Source organism: Globicephala melas, chromosome X (genome assembly GCF_963455315.2).
Source record: "Globicephala melas chromosome X, mGloMel1.2, whole genome shotgun sequence".
In the NCBI taxonomy this organism is placed as follows: Eukaryota; Metazoa; Chordata; class Mammalia; order Artiodactyla; family Delphinidae; genus Globicephala; species Globicephala melas.
In genome coordinates this window covers 69113289-69131350 of record NC_083335.1, presented here as the reverse complement: position 1 = coordinate 69131350, position 18062 = coordinate 69113289, and the positions used below count along the sequence as shown (strand labels likewise).

General features: G+C 41.5%; 2 protein-coding genes across 3 annotated transcripts in view; one reads left to right on the top strand and one right to left on the bottom strand.

Moving 5' to 3' along the window:
* Positions 1-116: 116 nt before the first annotated feature.
* Positions 117-5519, bottom strand: PDZD11 (PDZ domain containing 11). 2 transcript variants are annotated; one of them, XM_060292926.2, is made up of 7 exons: positions 5479-5519; positions 4825-4924; positions 4321-4404; positions 3997-4053; positions 3601-3699; positions 3313-3373; positions 117-3162 (listed from the first exon to the last, which is right to left on the bottom strand). In XM_060292926.2, the coding sequence occupies exons 2-7, from the start codon at positions 4909-4911 to the stop codon at positions 3128-3130; spliced, it is 423 nt and encodes a 140-aa protein (XP_060148909.1). In that variant the 5' UTR covers positions 4912-4924; positions 5479-5519; the 3' UTR covers positions 117-3127. The 2 variants fall into 2 exon arrangements, with proteins under 2 accessions (XP_060148909.1, XP_030706395.1); XM_030850535.3 differs by having other exon boundaries at positions 121-3162; positions 5395-5514.
* Positions 5520-5695: 176 nt separating this feature from the next.
* KIF4A (kinesin family member 4A) overlaps positions 5696-18062 on the top strand; it is a 126489-nt gene continuing 114122 nt past the window's right edge. Inside the window, exons 1-7 of the mRNA XM_030850531.2 lie at positions 5696-5720; positions 6070-6210; positions 6322-6436; positions 9506-9696; positions 11096-11188; positions 14151-14317; positions 14552-14646. Coding sequence (XP_030706391.1) covers positions 6091-6210; positions 6322-6436; positions 9506-9696; positions 11096-11188; positions 14151-14317; positions 14552-14646 — 781 coding nt within the window. The 5' untranslated portion in view covers positions 5696-5720; positions 6070-6090. The remainder of the gene's footprint in view (positions 5721-6069; positions 6211-6321; positions 6437-9505; positions 9697-11095; positions 11189-14150; positions 14318-14551; positions 14647-18062) is intronic.

Sequence of the window (18062 nt, the reverse complement as noted above, 5' to 3'; positions counted from 1 at the left end):
GGGGTCTTACCACTATCTGGTCCCTTGTATCATTTCTCATTTGTCCAGACAAGTCTCTACCGAGGAGGCAGAAGAAAAATCCAGAGACCTCAATGTGACGTTTATTGAGAACAGTGCCAAATTCACCACTGCTTATTCTTTTGGATAACCTTGGCTTGTCCTATCGTGGGGGTGGGGGTAAGGTTCATCTCCCCATCATGCAGTGCAAAGGCCTGGAATCATATCTCTAAACCTGACCTTTTCTCTTTCTTTTGCACACACACACACACACACACACACACACACACACACACAGGGCTATTCCATAGCATGGCTTCTGCCCTCACTTCCAGAGGTAATTCCTCTCCACTGAAGGAAGACGAGAGTATCCTTTCTCCCAGCTTTGCTGGGGTAGGGAGGGTACAAGCAGAGAAGGCAAACTTCCTTTGCTGAGTTGATGGCCAGGCCAATTTTTCTGCCTGACTGATACCGAAGGGAAAATGGGACTAACTTCAGCCCAAAGCAGCTCCCTGGTTTGCCTTTAGGTGAAAGGGATCATAAGATAAAAATTCCTTTTCTGTATGTCCTAGAAGATGCCCCTGGGAGTTGAGATTTGACCCTAGCCACTTTATTACCTTCCTTCCTTACCACACACTTCAGTGCTGAAATCCAACTGGAACCCTCCAATGAGTCAGGCATCAAAAACCATTGTTCCTGTTGATAGCTTAGATTATCTCTCTGCCTAACATGATCAACTTACTGCATTTGGGCTTCCCAGTACCAGTCCTTCTCCCCCAACCTCATGTTTATGGTTTAAATACTTGGCCACTTACTAAGCTCTTGTTCAATTCCTAGGCTTAGGAGTAAAACGGAACCCCTGAAAATGCTATCACTTTCTCTTGACCACTTCTCACAGTTACAGGGTGGAAAGTTCTGACAGAGTCCAGGAATTCCACCTGGCCGTCTCTGACTGCTAAAACACATCTATAGGGGATGCAGTTCTACAGCAGCTGGGATACCTCAAAGATTGATACAGTTCCTTCTCCATTGTTTTCTTATCTCACCCTCAATAAATGACTGGTCCTTTCACCTCAGCCTCTTATTGTTTGCACCTTGTCCATGCTCTGCCTACACCTCCACAATGCAGTTGCATCATGCTGGTGCCCCAACACAGAACCATTCTAAATACCTCAAAAAACCAATTTAGGGCAGGATTTTTGCCTCTTAGGCCCATGGCACCTGGCTGGGACTTTTTACCCTGTTTACCACACTTCTTCGATGAGTTGTTTTAAAACCTTTTAACCACAGACAGTTGGGAGAGTCTTGGACCTCAACATTCAGTAGACTCAAGCCAATATGCCTTTGTGCAAGTATCTCAGCCTCTAGCTTCTTACTCAGATGGCCACTGGGGGGCAGCAGAGCAAACAGGAGCATAAATTCTATATGGGGGGATTTCCCAGGAAACACAGAGACAGCTAGATGGATTGTACCTCCAGCTCTGCTCACTAGGATGTTGCCACCTGACAATAGCAGCGAGCCTCTAGAAGAGGTACCATAGTAGAGCTGGGGTGGGATTTATAGGAAGAACCAGAACTTCCTCAAAGAGATATGTTACTACTATTTAGAACTGTTTCCCATATTTGAAGACTTATTCCCCTTATTTTAAAATCCATTAAAAACAAAAAAGAAGCATGGAAACCCTGGGTGATTACTGCTTCGCAGAGTTAGTAAATTGGTTGGTTTGTGCAAAATTTGGAGAGAAGAGAGTAGAGTGGCAAAGTGGGTTAACTGTGGCAACATGAGTAGAAGTGGCACTGAAAGTGCAGAGGGGCAGCCTCCTAATTGTATTGTGATTTTTTAAATCGAGGTATAGTTGATGTACATAATTGTATTGTGACTTTGAATAAAAAGATCTTTAAGTACAAAATAATAAAAAAAGAAAAATAAAAATTCAGACATCCAGGCTCCACCTCAGATCAATAGAATCACTCAATGGGGGCAAGGGCCTCAAAGTATATATTGAAGCTTCCCAGGATTCTTTCAAGGCAAATTCGGGACTTTCATTATGGGGTACAACTTCGCCCCATACCTCATTAGACAACTTTCTATTCTGAACGGGTATTGTGAACATGCCAATGGAAATGGCATAAGGCGTGGCCTGGAATCTCTAACAATGGATTGCTAAGAACATAGCAGAAGGTTATTTGGGGGCTGGGGTGAAGACAAGGGGGAAATCAGCAGTCAGTACTACTCAACGAACCAGGTGAAAATTGGGAAGCAATTTCTTACTGCTGTCCCTGAAAAGAAATGCATCCAAGCCTCTCCCTTAGTTTATGTTCCCGATGAAAGAATCTGGGAAAAGAGAAGACAGAACTATATTAATACTGCCCCCTGCAGAGAAATGGCCACAGCTCATGGGGGAAGGGGCACTGTTTCCTCCAGTACCCCCTCACCCTATACCATTCCTCAGTTATACTGTAGATAAGCTTCCTGGGTCTCCCTAATATTCTGAGAGAGATAATTGTGAAGTACATATAGTGTTGCTCTGCTGCTTCTAGTGGCTCTTCTCTTTGGAAGAGCTTCTATTTTTATCTCGAAGGCATTTAACACCCAATCAGTATCATCCAAATCAGTATCAAGCAACATTTCCTCAGCATTGTGTTTTACTTTTTTGGAGAGAGAAGACAGAAGGAGGGAGTGGGGGAAAATGGGGTTCCACTGGAGTCTCCAAAGTGTATGACTGGTAGCATAAGGATGGGATGAGATGGCCAGGCAGATTAGGTGGGAGGCCCCCAAGATTTGTAGACGTTAATGAAAATGACATGACATATGTGGAATTGCCTCGCACATGGTATTCAATAAATGTCAGTTGCCTTCTCTAGCAGGGTTCTCCACAGGCTAAGCGATACCTAGACATCATCATCCTTCTAGGTGAAGCCCACCTAGAAAACTAGGGAACTCAAAGTGCAGTACAGGTGGGATAATGCAGTTGGCCAGCTGGCTCAGGACAGGGCCTCGCTGTCTCCCCATCCTCCCTACTCCACTCTGCCAGGGTGGGGCTGAGGGTAGAGTTTCCCAAGTGGCTTCCCTGAGGCCTAGCTAGCTCGTCCTAGAAGATTCCATGTGGAGGGCTGTGGGTTGCAACTCTCTAGTGCACAGTCCTCTCTTTCTGGCGGTGATAATCTGGGGGAAAGAAGGAGGAAAAGAGCAGGTTATTTTCCAGCCTGAGCTCCCAACTCCCCATCTCCAACTTGTGGGGCCTCCAGTAATTGGTATTTAAAGAGTTCCTACCGAAGGCCCCGCCAGGTAAGCAAAAAAGAGAGCGGCACTTACTATAGGGAAAGAAGCGGACACGCATGCTGATTTCTCGAGCTGTCTTCAGGATCTCAACAGCCTGGAAGGAACACAGCAGCTTGTACAAATGAAGAGATACAACCCAGGACAGAATCATAACAGAAGGAATGTAGTTTGCCATTCCAACCTTCTAGGTCACTAAGAGCTGCTTCCCTCTTACCAAGGAGAAATTCTTTCTTATCAAGTTACACATCAGGCTAATCTTATCCACTGTGTCCTACCTGGGATGGCTTCTTGCCTCACCACAGCCCAGGGTGCTGTGCTCACCTTGCTGTGCTCAATATCTTGGAAATCCACATCATTCACAGCTAGGACTTGGTCCCCTTCCTGAAGTCCTGCTCGATGTGCATCAGAGTCTGGAATCACCTGTTGGTAAGAAGAGAATATACATGATCAAGGTGGGATAATTTCAAAGAATGCAAGTGAATTAAGTGCTATTCAAATGTAAGGTACTATCGGTTGTGTGTGTGTGTGAGAGACAATGCAGGGAAACGGTGGCTTGCCAGGTGGGAAGTTTTAAGTGGGCAAGGGTAACCCCACTATGCCCCTTCTATGAGTCTACTAAATCATTCCTCTCCCCAAGCCTTGGGACATCAGGGTTCTGCAACCTGATAACTTAACAAAGGGAAGTAGCTATCCATATTGCCTACCAGGCACACGCACCTTGGAGATGAAGATGCCTAGCTGGGAGGCCTTTCCTCCTCGGATGTTAAATCCCAACTGTAAGACAAGAGCACAGAATGGGGGCTCAATACAGACCACAAACACAAGAACATCTAGTGGCATCACTGTATGATAGCTTGCCTTGTGTCCCTTAGAGAGAAGTCAGAAGTTGTGGAAGTGGCATCTCAGCTTTTCTGCCCATAAGAGTAAGTTTCTTTACCTCCTTACCTGCTTCCCAATCCGTCCCCCCAACCGTGGCCAACTTCAGGGCCTGGTACGGACAAATCTCGCCTGGAATAAGAGGCAACTGTTCCATAAGCTCACCTGAGCTCCAGGGGGCTTCTTCAGTGTGATGATACGGGGCAGAAACTGGGTCAACTCATTGTTGTAGTCTGGGTGGTATACCCTCTGCAAGACACAGCAACCCCAGAAATATTACTACCAGTCTTACTACCTTCATCTAGGACACAACTGCATCACCCTGAAGCCAGGAGAAGGTGAAGTCATGGACTTAGTTTAAGTAGAACAGATAACACTGTCCGAATAGGTAGACGGATAGCAGTGGGGAAATGCTAGCCACCCAGTAGCTCCCCACTTCTTTACCTTGACAAAATGGAAATCAGGGCTCTGAATTTCCAGAATTCTCTGGTGTAAGTGGACTCTGGCAGGAGGATTCCATAAGAAGTTCCCAAAGGGCCCAGTTGCTCAGAATCTAACTTCTGGCTAAGATTCACTCTCCATTGAGCTTTCTAACCCTGCCATCCTACCTTTCATATATCATCCCTTGCCTATGGGGAAAAAAAAATCCCTTGTACAGATGGTTCCCACCTCATGAGGAGGAATCCATGCTGGGGGATTCTCATAGGCAGGCAGGAAAACCACCGGGTAGTCATCATAAGGAATCCGGCTGTCCATCTCCAGCAAGGCCCTGAAATGGAAGGGTGAATCAAAGCTGACGAAAATGGTTCAAAAGGGATAGCAGCCCAGCGAGTTTCAGAAAACAACCCCAACCCATTCCAAGGCTGTCAGTCTCTAGGCCCGACCCACTTCTAGGAAGGTGATAAACATTTTGGGAGAGAAGGAAGAAAACTATCAACTTGGCTGAATATCTGGACTCCAAGCAACCTGTTAGGTACACTATAGAAATGATCTCTTTTCTCACAACAATCCTGCAAAATAGATGTACCGTCTTCATTCTAGAGAAGAGGAAATCAGGAACGCGTCTAAAAAGATCTGACTTCTTTGGAAATTCAAGGGAGTGCTGACTCCAACTACCCACAGGGACTCGGGGCAAGGTACCACCCCACATTCCCTAATTGGATCAGTAATGGTGGGGGTCCCCAGATCGGCCCTTCCTTTACCACCAGACACCTTCCAGATACCCGTCCCGCATCGTGCCTGAGTCCTGCGCCCACGGCGCTGTAAAAATCTTCGTACAACCTCTCCCGCTGGCAGGCCTAAGGCGCCCCGTACTCCTCTCACCATCAATTCAGCCTGGGACCCGGAAGCGGATGCTCATCTGAGGAAAAGGGGCGGGGTCAGGGTGCGGCGCGCAGGCCCTCCTTCTCCCCAACGCGTCTTCCTGCGCGCGCCGCGTGCGTGCTCCACGCACAGTCTGTCTGCGCTCCAATTGGCTGGCGCCTCCGAGAGAGGTTTGAAACTTGGCGGTTAAAGCTGCGGTTGGGACAGGACGGCGGGAGACTGGGGAAGGGACGTGTAGTTTGGTGAGTTAAGGGGGCACACCTTAGCTCAGGATCTGCCTTTCCTGGTACCCTGGGGCTTTGGTTCTTTGTTGTCGTCTCCGCTGGGCTTCTCCTTTTCATTTCAGACGCCACTTCGCTCTCTTTAGAGGGTCGGCTGACTGGCAGCCCTGTCGTGGCAAAGTCTGAGGGACAGTGACTTTCCCGAGGCAGCGATCCCGCTGGGAGCGGGAGGCTGCCACCGTAAGCTACCGCTGACTTCCCTAACCCACCACACCCTCCGAGGAAGGCCGGAACTGAGGAAGAACGCCTTCCCACCCCTGCCAACCTACCAAACTTAATCAGCGATCATCTTCCCCCCCCCCCTCCGCAGAAACGGTGCCGAGGTAGGATCATGAAGGAAGAGGTGAAGGGCATTCCTGTAAGAGTGGCACTGCGATGTCGCCCTCTGGTCCCCAAAGAGATTAATGAGGGCTGCCAGATGTGCCTTTCCTTCGTACCCGAGGAACCTCAGGTGCGTAGCGAGTCCTGGGCCTGCCTCTGAAGAGCTGGGGCCAAATGGCAGTGAGGGGCGTGGTCTGGCCTTTCATTTTTTTTCTTACTCCTTGTCCCTTGCCTTCTCTAGGTGGTGGTTGGTACTGACAAATCCTTTACCTACGATTTTGTGTTTGACCCTTCTACTGAACAGGAGGAAGTATTCAATACAGCAGTAGCACCACTCATAAAAGGCGTATTTAAAGGTGAGGCTGTTTGAGTCTTCAAACTGTTCTTGAGCATACACTGTGTTAGGCACTGTGATTGCGTGCTGCCAATACAGGAATGGATGAAGCATGAGTCCTGCCTTCAAAAAGCCCACAGCCTAAGAACTAACCCAATATCACTTGTACCCTTGAAACTAGTTTTATACTATATTTGCTTTCTATGGTTCTGCTCATCTTTGACTTGTATATGTTTCTGTTTGTTCGTCCTGGAACCTCATTAGATTCAAAGCTGTTTGATGGGTGCTGATGAGGATCTACTTGAGGCCCAGGCACTGCAAAGCCTGTTGAGGGATTCAGAGATAAATAACTTAGCTTCTGGGCCCTGGAAGAGTTCAAAGTCCAGGGGTAGGAGTGGAAATAGATGACTACATACATACTTTTTAAAAAATCTTTTTATATTTTATTGACATTTATCACTTGTGTTTTTTCTTTTGTGAATTTTAAATTTATTTATTTATTTATTTGGCTGCGTCAGGTCTTAGTTGCAGCACACGGGATTTTCATTGCTGCGTGCAGGATCTTCGTTGCAGCATGCGAACTCTTAGCTGCAGCATGTGGGATCTAGTTCCCTGACCAGGGATCGAACCAGGGCCCCCTGCATTGGGAGCGTGGAGTCTTAGCCAGTGGACCACGAAGGAAGTCCTCATACTTTTAAATACATTAGAAATATTAAACTTTTTGCTCCTATCTTTAAGAAAAAGTATTTTAAAAGTTAAAACCTTTGAGATTTCCTAAAGCCCCCGAATACCCTGGCCAGTTAATAATCTTGATTACAGAAGCTAAGGCTTTAGTGTTATTGAAGACTATGGCAAAGTTCTGAAGAAGGGAGCAGTGCCTGAGAGGTGTCTAGTTGTTATTCTAGTACAGTGGTTATTCAGGATTCAAAGCAGAGGGCTATTTAAAAGAAGTAGAACCATGGCATACTAGTCCCTTAAAGTTGAAAGGGATATTTGTACATCATCTAGTCTAACTTTCCATCCAAAGAAAAATACTTTCTAGCAATATCTCTAAGTGAACTTCCAGCATCTGGTTAAAATTTTTTTCTTTGACAGGGATATCACTGGCTCATAGGGTAGTCCTGTTGATTGGTTTTGGACAACTCTAATTGTTTTAGATTATATTGAGATGAAATTTGCTTCCCCATAATTTCTGCCCAATGATGTTAGTTCATCCCTCTAGACAAACAGAAGCCTTCTTCCGAGCAACAGCTATTCACATTTTTTTTTCACTTCTTAAAATGATGTCATGGCTCAGGACACATTGAATACTTTGTTTCAAATTTTTAAACTATTAAAGCTGTAATCTCAAACTTACAGAAATGTTGCAAGAACAGCATAAAGACCTTTTTTTTCCTGAACCATTTGACTTGAGTTGTTGACCTGATGGCCCCCGAATACTTCACTGTATATTTGCTACAAACAAGAACTTCTGTCCTACTGTCCTATGTAACTACAATACGACCATCAAAATCACGAAATTAGCATTGCTACCTCACTACCATCTGGTCCTCAGACCTCATTCAAGTTTCACCAGTTGTTCCAATAATGTCCTTTGTTGCAAAAGGATCTAGTTCAAAATCGTATGTTACGTTTAGTTGTACTACTTCTATAGTCTCCTTTATTATAAAACTCCTTCAGTCTTCTTTTGACTTTCATGATCATGACACTTTTGAAGATCACAGGCCAGTTATTTTGTAAACTGTTTTTCAATTTTGTTTTGTCTGAAGTTTATGATTAGATTCAGGTTGTATCAATATATCTTTAGCAGGAATATCACAGAAGTGATGCTGTATTCTTCTCATTGAATTCTATCAGGCAGCACACAATTTTGATTTGTTCCATTACTATTGATGTTCATTTTGATCATTTGATTAAGGTGATGTCTGCCAGACTTTTCCACTCTAAAGTTAATCTTTTTCCTATTTACATATTTGGAGGACCATTATTTGATTCTAAGTCTCTTCTAATTAACCATCCCTCCTTTCCTTTAGCCATTCCTAAAAAAAAATATGGTATCCAGACCCTTCATTATCTTGTTATCTTCCTCAGAATGTACCTTTCACAGCTTAGTAAGAACACTATAGTTCTACTTTAGTATTCTTAACTTGGGAAACTATGAGAATTATAGTCTTTAGAGGCAGTATAAAGTAGAAAGTGATTCCAATATCTATGTGTTTTGTTAACATTGCTCTCATTTGCAGAGATAAAGCCAGTATTTTTCAGTCAGGTCAACAGCACCCTGAGTTTTTGTAAAAAGTACTGAAACTTGGTTTCCCCACTTATTACTATATATACATATCTGTGGTATTACAGAAGATTATGGAATATTATTCTCTTGTCCCAGAGTCATACCAGGTGATATTAGCAATCTATTACAGTGAAAATCTCAATTTAACATCTTAAGATCTTCCAGAACATCAAGGTCTTCATTTAGGTGAATAAGTTCTTTCAAAAAGAAAAAAAAGCAAAGGACATATATCACATTGAATCATACTTAAATGATGACATTTCTATGAGGAGCCTGATAATACGGTCCAAATGCAGTCTGAGAATTCATATAGGGAGGGATGCTTTCTTTGACTGTAAAAAGCAACTTTGTTGCCTTTTCAAATGAAGACTCTGTTAATCGAAGAAATACAGGTTGGAATCCCTTCTATTTGCAGCTTCTAAAACTTTCATTTAATTGCCCTAATTTAGAATTGTTCCAAGTAGAGAGAAAGTAGAATTATAAAACTCTGAATGACTTTTAGACAGTGACTTGGCCACCTTCATTATCTCAGTCATATCTTTAAGTGTTTTACTTCCTAGCTTTTAAGGGCTATCAAGAGAGGCACACATTCAGGTTTGATATTTTTCTTCTTTGCTTATTTGGAGTAGTGCAAAGTCATGGCACTCATATAACTTTTCTTTGTGTCTGACATTCCTAAGAGACCCTTGTGTTTAGAGAGCAGTCTCAATTTTGTTACAAGTAATTGCTGAAGGAAGTAGAGTGTACTGATTGGTTGAAAATATTTGAGCATCACCGCACATGTGACTTCTATTTTGTCAGGATACAATGCAACCGTCCTGGCCTATGGGCAAACTGGCTCTGGAAAAACCTATTCGATGGGAGGTGCATATACTGCAGAGCAAGAAAATGAACCAACAGTTGGGGTCATTCCTAGAGTAATACAGCTGCTCTTCCAAGAAATTGATAAAAAGAGTGACTTCGAATTTACTCTGAAAGTATCGTACTTGGAGGTAAATGATTTATCTTTAATTATTCTGAATTCAAATTTATCTTTGGGTAGAAAAATAAATACAAATCAGGTTTTTCCTGGCATGACTCAAATGAATAAATTGCATTTTTAGTAAATTGCATTTTAATAAATTGATAGAGAAAACTCACTGGCTCAGTTGGATCTGGCTCCCACCCAGTTCTTTCCCTGTTGTCAGAATAGTCTGTTTAATCCGATTGTTAGAGGAGTTGGCATTCCCATATAAAAAGATAATAGGAATCCTTTAATTCCAGTTTGGCCTCTATTATTGATTCCCTGTAGAGTCTGTAGAAAAATATTTGATATCCCTTTAGTGTTTCGAGGCTTGAGTGATAATGTTGCTACTCCATGAAGAATGTTATAAAAATTGGGTGAAGTATTGAGCTGTGTAAGTGATGACAGAGTGTTTATTCAACAGATATTTATTGAGTACCTACATGTTACAGGCCCTGTTCTAGGTATTTGGGATATATCAGTGAACAAAACAGATAGAAGTCCCTGCCTTTGTGGGTATTTTCATTCAATTATATATCAGTATACAAGTAGACTGACCAGTTATATCTAACCTCATGACACCAGAAACACATAGTTAGGGAACTTATGGCTTCTGGGAAACTAGCTGGTTGATTCCATAGCAGTGATAAGATGTCTTATCTTTAAGGAGCAATAATTAAATGTATATAATTTAAACATGCAATTATAAATAGTATGTGAATACTTCATCCTGAAGTTGAATCTCAATATGTTAGTTGGTATAGGAGGTATAGAGGTGGAAGATGGGGAGTTAAACATCATTAAGATTAACCTTCTTGAAACTCTTGATTAACCCAGTTGTGGCCAAGGTGACCAAATGTAAAAATAACTTAGGAACCTGCTATATTAAATAGTAGCAACAGCAATAATAGCAAACAAATGTGGTGCTTACTATGTGCAAACACTGTTTTAGTACTTAAAGTTCTGGTTGTTGTTGAAATATTGGTTGCTACCTCTCCCTTTTGCTTCCCACTTCCACCCTCCACTAAGGACCCATTGCTTACATTTTAACAAAATTGGTGAAGGTGATGTTGTCATGACACCATCAAAGAACTGAATTTGGGCACCCATGTAGCTTTCATCGTGTCTGCTATTCCTGAGAAACACTCTCTCAAGAGAGCAGTCTCAATTTTGTTACAAGTAATATGTGAATTTATTCCTATGAGTATCAAATGGTTACATGTAGTGTTAAAATCCTTTTCTTAATTATAAAAATAGTATGTTTGTTGCAAAAAAATTTTTTAATACAGAAAGTCATAAAGAATTTTAAAAATTACCTGTGGTCCCACCACTCCTCAATTACCACTGTTAACATCTTGTTTTTACCACTTTGTTTTCAACAATACCAGATTTACAATGAAGAAATCTTGGATCTTCTGTGCCCATCTCGTGAGAAAGCCCCTCAAATAAATATACGGGAGGATCCTAAGGAAGGCATAAAGGTGTGTTTTTCTCTCATTTGATGTTATTTTAAAATGTTGGCCACTACTAAAGTTCACACTCCTTTTATTTGCCACTGTGGTTTTAAATCACTACTAACATCTCAGTCCTTCAGATTTTGTGTGGTCCTAATTCCCTTTGTTAACCTAGAATTCCTAGATGGGAACTTTTGTGGGGAAAGAAGTTTTATCACCTTCCTATTACCTCTTGAAGGAATGCTAATATCAATTAAATATTTATTGGCTATTTACAGAGTTCTGAGGCTGGGCTGTCCAGTATGGTAGCCACTAGCCACAAATGGCTATTTAAACTTAAATGAACTAAAATTGAATATAATTTGAAATTCAGTCCCTCAGTTACCAGCCACATATCAAGTGCTCAATAGCTACGTGACTAATGGCTACTGTATTGGATAGCATAGATATAAAACATGGTCATAGTAAATTCTGTTAGACAACAATGTAATAGACATTGTGCTAGATCTCTGGAATGATATTTAGAAAGTAAGACGATACAAAAATTTTAAATTTATAAGTACCATAGGAAGAAGAGATCGCTTATTTGAGAGGCTTCCATCACATGGTATAGATGTAGGCTGAGGAGCTGTAGCTGAACAAAGTTTGAGGCAAGGTTGGGAGTATTGTATATGGGAGTGGACCAAATCCAGGAGCCAGTGTTGAAAACAGGCAGAGCTTGGTTCTAGCAGCAGCTTGAGTATTCAGGAGTGGGAGAATTTGAGGTGGGAAGTAGATGAGAATAGGGTAGTACAGACTTAGGAAAACTCGGTAAAATAATACTTTATCCATCTTTCTCTCCTTCTTCTCTTCCCTGCAGAGAAAGCTGAAATTTAGGGTGCAGGTGCTTGAGGGGCAGATGCCTATGCTACAGAAATATTTTTCCTTCTGGGTCGTTAGGTCATTAGCCAGGCACTAAAGCAAGGCTTGAAGAATCAGACTTATTTTGAAAGCCTGATAAGCGTGGGTTACAGAAAGACAGTTTGGATAGTGGGGATAAGAAACCTGGGTAAAATGCATGCTGTCACCAGAAAGAATGTTGGTACTGAGCCGGCTCTTGACCCAGTACTAAGATCTTTTATATGTCCTATACCAAGGCAGGAATTAAATCCCAAGCACTATTTGAGGGAAAGTTTGCAATACAGAGAAGTGTTAAGTTTCTGACTCAAATTGGGAAGGGTAAGGACAAGTTTGTGAGCACTCTTCAGTTGGGATGGATGGAATATAAGTAAGTAAAGAAGTAAGGTTATTCTTGTAGTAAGGAATAGCTTAAGCAGGAAAGCAGAAAATATATTCCTGGGGGTAATAAGACTAGATCGGTCTGTCTGCATTAGAGGATATGGGTTGGGAAGTAATAGGAGGTATGTTAGGACCAGATTATGAAGCCAGGCTAAAGAGCTTAGTTTCTATCCCTGTGAATAGTATGTAAGCTACTTAATACTTCCAAATGAAGGATTGCACTGGCTACTTTTACCAAGTTTTTATCTTACGTGTATATCTCCGACTAGGTTAGCTCCCGGGAGGTTAGGAGAGTATCTTAAAATCTCTTTGTACCCTCATTATCTAGCATAGGGCTTAGGAGTTTGGTGACATTTTAGGAAGCAGGACTTTCGGAAGGCTAAACAAGAATGGATTGAAAAGGAGAAAAACTAGGATGAGGAAGGAAAATTTAGGGAAATGTTGCCTTATTTTTCAGGCGTGAAGTAATATGGGCCTGGATTAGGCAGGTAGATGTGGAAAGGAAAAGGAAACAATGGATTCAAAAGAAGAATGACTGGGAGTTGGTGATAGGTGAGATATGGGGGAATAGCAGGAATTAAAGGCGAATCTGAGGTTTTGAGAATAGCGATCTTAGTAGAAACGAAGAAGTAGTGGAGAGAATCAGTATTGGTGGAAGGAAAATGAGTTTGGTTTCATAATTTACTGATGTCAAAGTGTAAGTAGCAGGCAATTTGAAGTATAGGACTAGAAATTAGGGCCACAGATATAGATTTGGGAGCTATGGGGTAATAAAATCATAGCATATTGAGGCTAGAAGGGACTTCGTAATCATCTAGTTCAATCTCCAGAGGCTCCAGGAAATTTTAACTTGTACAAATTCTCCTGGGTAGATACAGTACCAAGCCTAGGACCCTGTTTTCCTGGCTTCCTAATCCAGTGGAAATTGTACCATGCTATTTTCCCTAGTGAGTATGAGGTATAAAATGGGTCCAAGATATAGGGAGGAACACAGGGCCACATGGAGGAGAATGTAACAAAGAGAAATAACCATAGCTATTTGTGTTGCCCTTGCTGTCCTTAGGGCCAAAACTTACCTTCACTTGGGGCTCCCTGGAAGGCACATATCCATTGCTACCATAAAATCTAGAGGTCTTTTGTAGCTCTAGTATTGACTGGCATCCTTGTTTTGGAGGTACCCAGCGAAGACTGGAGACCTTGGTTTGCAGTGATCACAGAGTTGCTAGTTAAAACTGTCCTTATGGGACTTCCCTGGTGGCACAGTGGTTAAGAATCCAGCTGCCAGTGCAGGGGACATGAGTTCGAGCCCTGGTCCAGGAAGATCCCACATGCCATGGAGCAACTAAGCCCGTGCGCCACAACTACTGAGCCTGCGCTCTAGAGCCTGTGAGCCACAACTACTGAAGCCCACACACCTAGAGCCCGTGCTCCACAACAAGAGAAGCCACCGCAACGAGAAGCCCATGCACCGCAACAAAGAGTAGCCCCCACTCACCACAGCTAGAGAAAGCCCACACACAGCAATGAAGACCCAACGTAGCCAAAAATAAATAAAATAAATTTTTAAAACAACCCAGCCCTTATTACTGTGACTATTTATTGAGGTTCTACTGGAACATCAAGGCATTATTTTTTAAACCACCAATCCTTATATTTCTGATGAAGTATTTGAAGTCGAATCATAAGAGAGTATTTTCTTTCTCTGAATTAGATTGTGGGACTCACTGAGAAGACTGTTTTAGTCGCCCTGGATACTGTTTCCTGTTTGGAGCAGGGCAACAACTGTAGGACTGTGGCCTCCACAGCTATGAACTCCCAGTCATCCCGATCTCATGCCATCTTTACAATCTCCATAGAGCAAAGAAAGAAAAGTGACAAGTAAGTTCAAGTTACAAGTAAGAGTCAAGATTTTTAACATTAGTTATACTAAAGTTGAATAATAGCTTGCTTCTTGATTTGAAAAATAACCAGACATCAGTACTCTGAGCATGAGTAATGAATGGAGCCATTTGGACTGATGTGAAAGAAAATGAGAACTGGCAGGTGAGCTTTGATACTCACCTACCCTCAAGCTTGTGTACCATTCTCACTTGTGTCCTGTTATCATCACAGGAATAGCAGCTTTCGCTCCAAGCTGCATCTTGTAGACCTTGCTGGATCAGAAAGACAGAAGAAAACCAAGGCCGAAGGGGATCGTCTAAAAGAGGGTGAGAATAATTAAGGCTACAGTCATAGATAAAAACTTCTAGTACTCTTACTGCTGTTGTTGGTGTCTTGACCGGAATATTTCAGGTCACATTCTAACAGTAACTACAATTCAAGTTTGAGGCTGATTTCAGAAACAGTGAAAAATTGTTTCTCTCCCTTGCACTCATTTTCTAATTTAGGTGTGAGATTTGGATCTGGTCCTTGGTTTGATTTCATCTGGCCCAGGCAAGTTTTAGTTTTTGTTTTGTTTTGTTACTCCCAACTACTTATAATTAAAATCAATATCCTGATTCTGTCATCCCAAGTATTCACTATCCTTCCCAGATGTTGTCACTTATAAACCTCATCAGCATGGTTTCCATATCTTCATTTAAGTGGTTGGATATAAATGATGAAGCTCCTAAGGCTAGGAGAACCCCATGGTATACACTATTAGAAACCTGCGTCTAGCATGATAATGACCTGGTAATCTGCATGCTTTGGGAATGGTCTTTCAAGCAGTTATTAATCTAGCTAACAAAAATTAACAACCAGCTCCCATTTCTCAATTTTGTACTTAAGGATCTCATAAAAGATTTTTTCAAATGCCTTGCTAATGTCCAGATATACTGTATGTCTACCATATTTTTCATAGCTACCAGCTTAGTAACAGTACAAAAAAGAAAGAAGGATTAGCCTAAATTGACTTTTTCTAAGTGAATTCAAGCTGGCTTCTAGTGCTTATTCTTCCATTTCTAGGTTCTTGCCAGCCATCTCTATAATAATCTAGAAGACTTATATCAAACTGACTGGTGTGTAATTTATGGAATTAACTTACCTCTCTTTTTTCGAAAATTGAAATTACATCTGCCCAGTCTTCCGGAACATCCTTCTCTGTGATTCCTCAAATATCATTGACATAGCTTCAGTGTTCTTGTTTGAAATTACTCTCAGTTCCCTCAGCTATAATTCATCTGGTCCAAGACATTTGAACTCTTATTAAAGTAGCTGAGTTCTTGCTTACTACCTTACTACAATGATTCTTTACTCATATTGGGCTTCAGTTCCCTCTTGGGAACTGAGAAGGCAGAAGCAGAAATAGTAATTGAGGAATTTTACCTCTTTGTCATTTATCATTATTATACTGCTGGCACAGGGCAGAGACCTATTTCTTCCTCATTCAGCTTTTTGTTCTGAATGTATTTAAAAGTGCCCTTTTTGTTCTATGTTTGAACTTTGAGATTTATCCTTCTTAAGACTATTTTTAAAGGTTCTTTTGCCTCCTCTATCTTTTTTTAGGTGTACAGTCTGAGGTTTTTTATTTTTTGTTTTTTAAATTTATTTATTTAATTTATTTATTTTTGGCCGTGTTGGGTCTTTGTTGCTGCACGCAGGCTTTCTCTAGTTGCAACAAGCAGGGGCTACTCTTCGTGGTGGTGCGCAGGCTTCTCATTGCAGTGGCTTCTCTTGTTGTGGAGCACGGCTCTAGGCACTCAGGCTCAGTAGTTGTGGCACACGGGCTTAGTTGCTCTGCCGCATGTGGGCTCTTCCCAGACCAGGGCTCGAACCCGTGTCTCCTGCATTGGCAGGCGGATTCTTAACCACTGCGCCACCAGGGAAGCCCTCTGAGTTTTTTTTAACAGCTTTATTGAGATATAATTCACATGCCATAAAATTCACCTGTTTAAACTGTACATTTCAGTGGACTTTTGTATATTCAGAGTTGTGCAACCATCACCACAATCTAATTTTAGAACATTTTCATCACCTCCAAAAAGAAACTCATACCCATTAGCAGTCACTCCCCATCCCAACCCCATTTTCTAGCCCTAGGCAACCACTAACCTATATTTCATACAAATGGAATCATATAATTTATGGTCTTTTGTGACTGTCTTATTTCACTTAACATAAGGTTTTCAAGGATCATCCATGTTGCAGTGTATATCATCACTTCATTTTATTGCTAAATCATATTCCATTGTACAGATATACAACATTTTTGTTTGTTTGTTTTTTGCGGTACGCAGGCCTCTCACTGCTGTGGCCTCTCCCGCTGCGGAGCACAGGCTCCGGACGCGCAGGCTCAGCGGCCGTGGCTCACGGGTCCAGCCGCTCCGCAGCACGCGGGATCCTCCCGGACCGGGGCACGAACCCGTGTCCCCTGCATCGGCAGGCGGACTCTCAACCACTGCGCCACCAGGGAAGCCCCAGATATACAACATTTTGTTTGCCCATTCATCAGTTGTATCCAATTTGACTATTTTGAATATTGCTCTGTGAACATCTATATATAAGTTTTTGTGTGGACAAATGTTTTAATTTCTCTTTAGGTATAACCTAGGAGTGTTATACGTGGGTCATATGGTAGCTGTTTAAATTTCTTTTAAAAAAAATTAATATGTAATTAATATACCATAAAACCCACTTTTTTAATGTGTACAATTCAGTGATTTTTTAGTATATTCACAAAGTTGTACAACTATCACCACAATAAATTTTAGAATATTTTCATCACCCCCAAAAGAAACCTATACCCATTAGCAGTCACTCATTTTTTTCCATTGTCCACCCCCCACCACCCCACCTCCAGGCAGTGACTAATCCTTCTATCTTTATGGATTTGCCTATTCTGGACATTTCATATAAATGTAATCATACAATATGTGATCTTTTATGACTGGATTCTTTCATTTAATATCTTTTCAAGGTTCATCCATGTTGTAACATGTATCAGTACTTCATTCCTTTTTATTGCCAAACAATATTCCACTACATGAATATATTGAGTTTTTATTTATCCATTCATTTGTTGATGGACATTTGGGTTGTTTCCACTTTTGGTTTTTATTAGTAATGCTGCTATGAGCACTGATGTACAAGTTTCTGTGTGGATGTGTGTTTTTATTTCTCTTGGGTATATACCTAAGTGGAATTGCTCAGTCAAATGATAACTCTATGTTTAACTTTTTGAAGAACTGTCAGACTGTTTTTCATAGCAACTGTACCTATTCTACCTTCTTACCAACAATATATAAAGGATTGTAATTTCTCCATATTCTTAGTTTTATTATGTCTTTAATTATAGCCATCCTAGTGAGTATGAAGTGGTACCTCGTTGTGGTTTTGGTTTGCATTTCCCTGACGGCTAATAATGTTTCATGCGCTTCTTGGCAATTCGTGTATCATCTTTGGAAAAATGTCCATTCAGATTCATTGCCCATTTTTTAAATTGGGTTATTTATCTTTTTATTGTTGAGTTGTGTGTGTTCTTTACACATTCTGGATACTAGCCCCATATCAGTTATATTATGCTTCGCAAATGTTTTCTTCCATTCTTTGGGTTGCTTTTTCACTTTATTGAAGATGTCCTTTGAAGCACACATTTAAAATTTTTAGATGAATTCCATTCATCTGTTTTTTCTCTTGTTGCTTG

What these genes read in the sequence shown, in the direction of transcription:
- PDZD11 (XM_060292926.2), bottom strand. Translation starts at nt 4,911, where the DNA reads ATGGACAGCCGGATTCCTTATGATGACTACCCGGTGGTTTTCCTGCCT. An exon ending in CATGGATTCCTCCTCATGAG is followed by an intron (nt 4,405 to 4,824) that starts GTGGGAACCATC and finishes TGTGTCTTGCAG; the next exon opens with AGGGTATACCACCCAGACTA. An exon ending in TGTCCGCTTCTTTCCCTATA is followed by an intron (nt 3,163 to 3,312) that starts GTAAGTGCCGCT and finishes TCTTTCCCCCAG; the next exon opens with ATTATCACCGCCAGAAAGAG.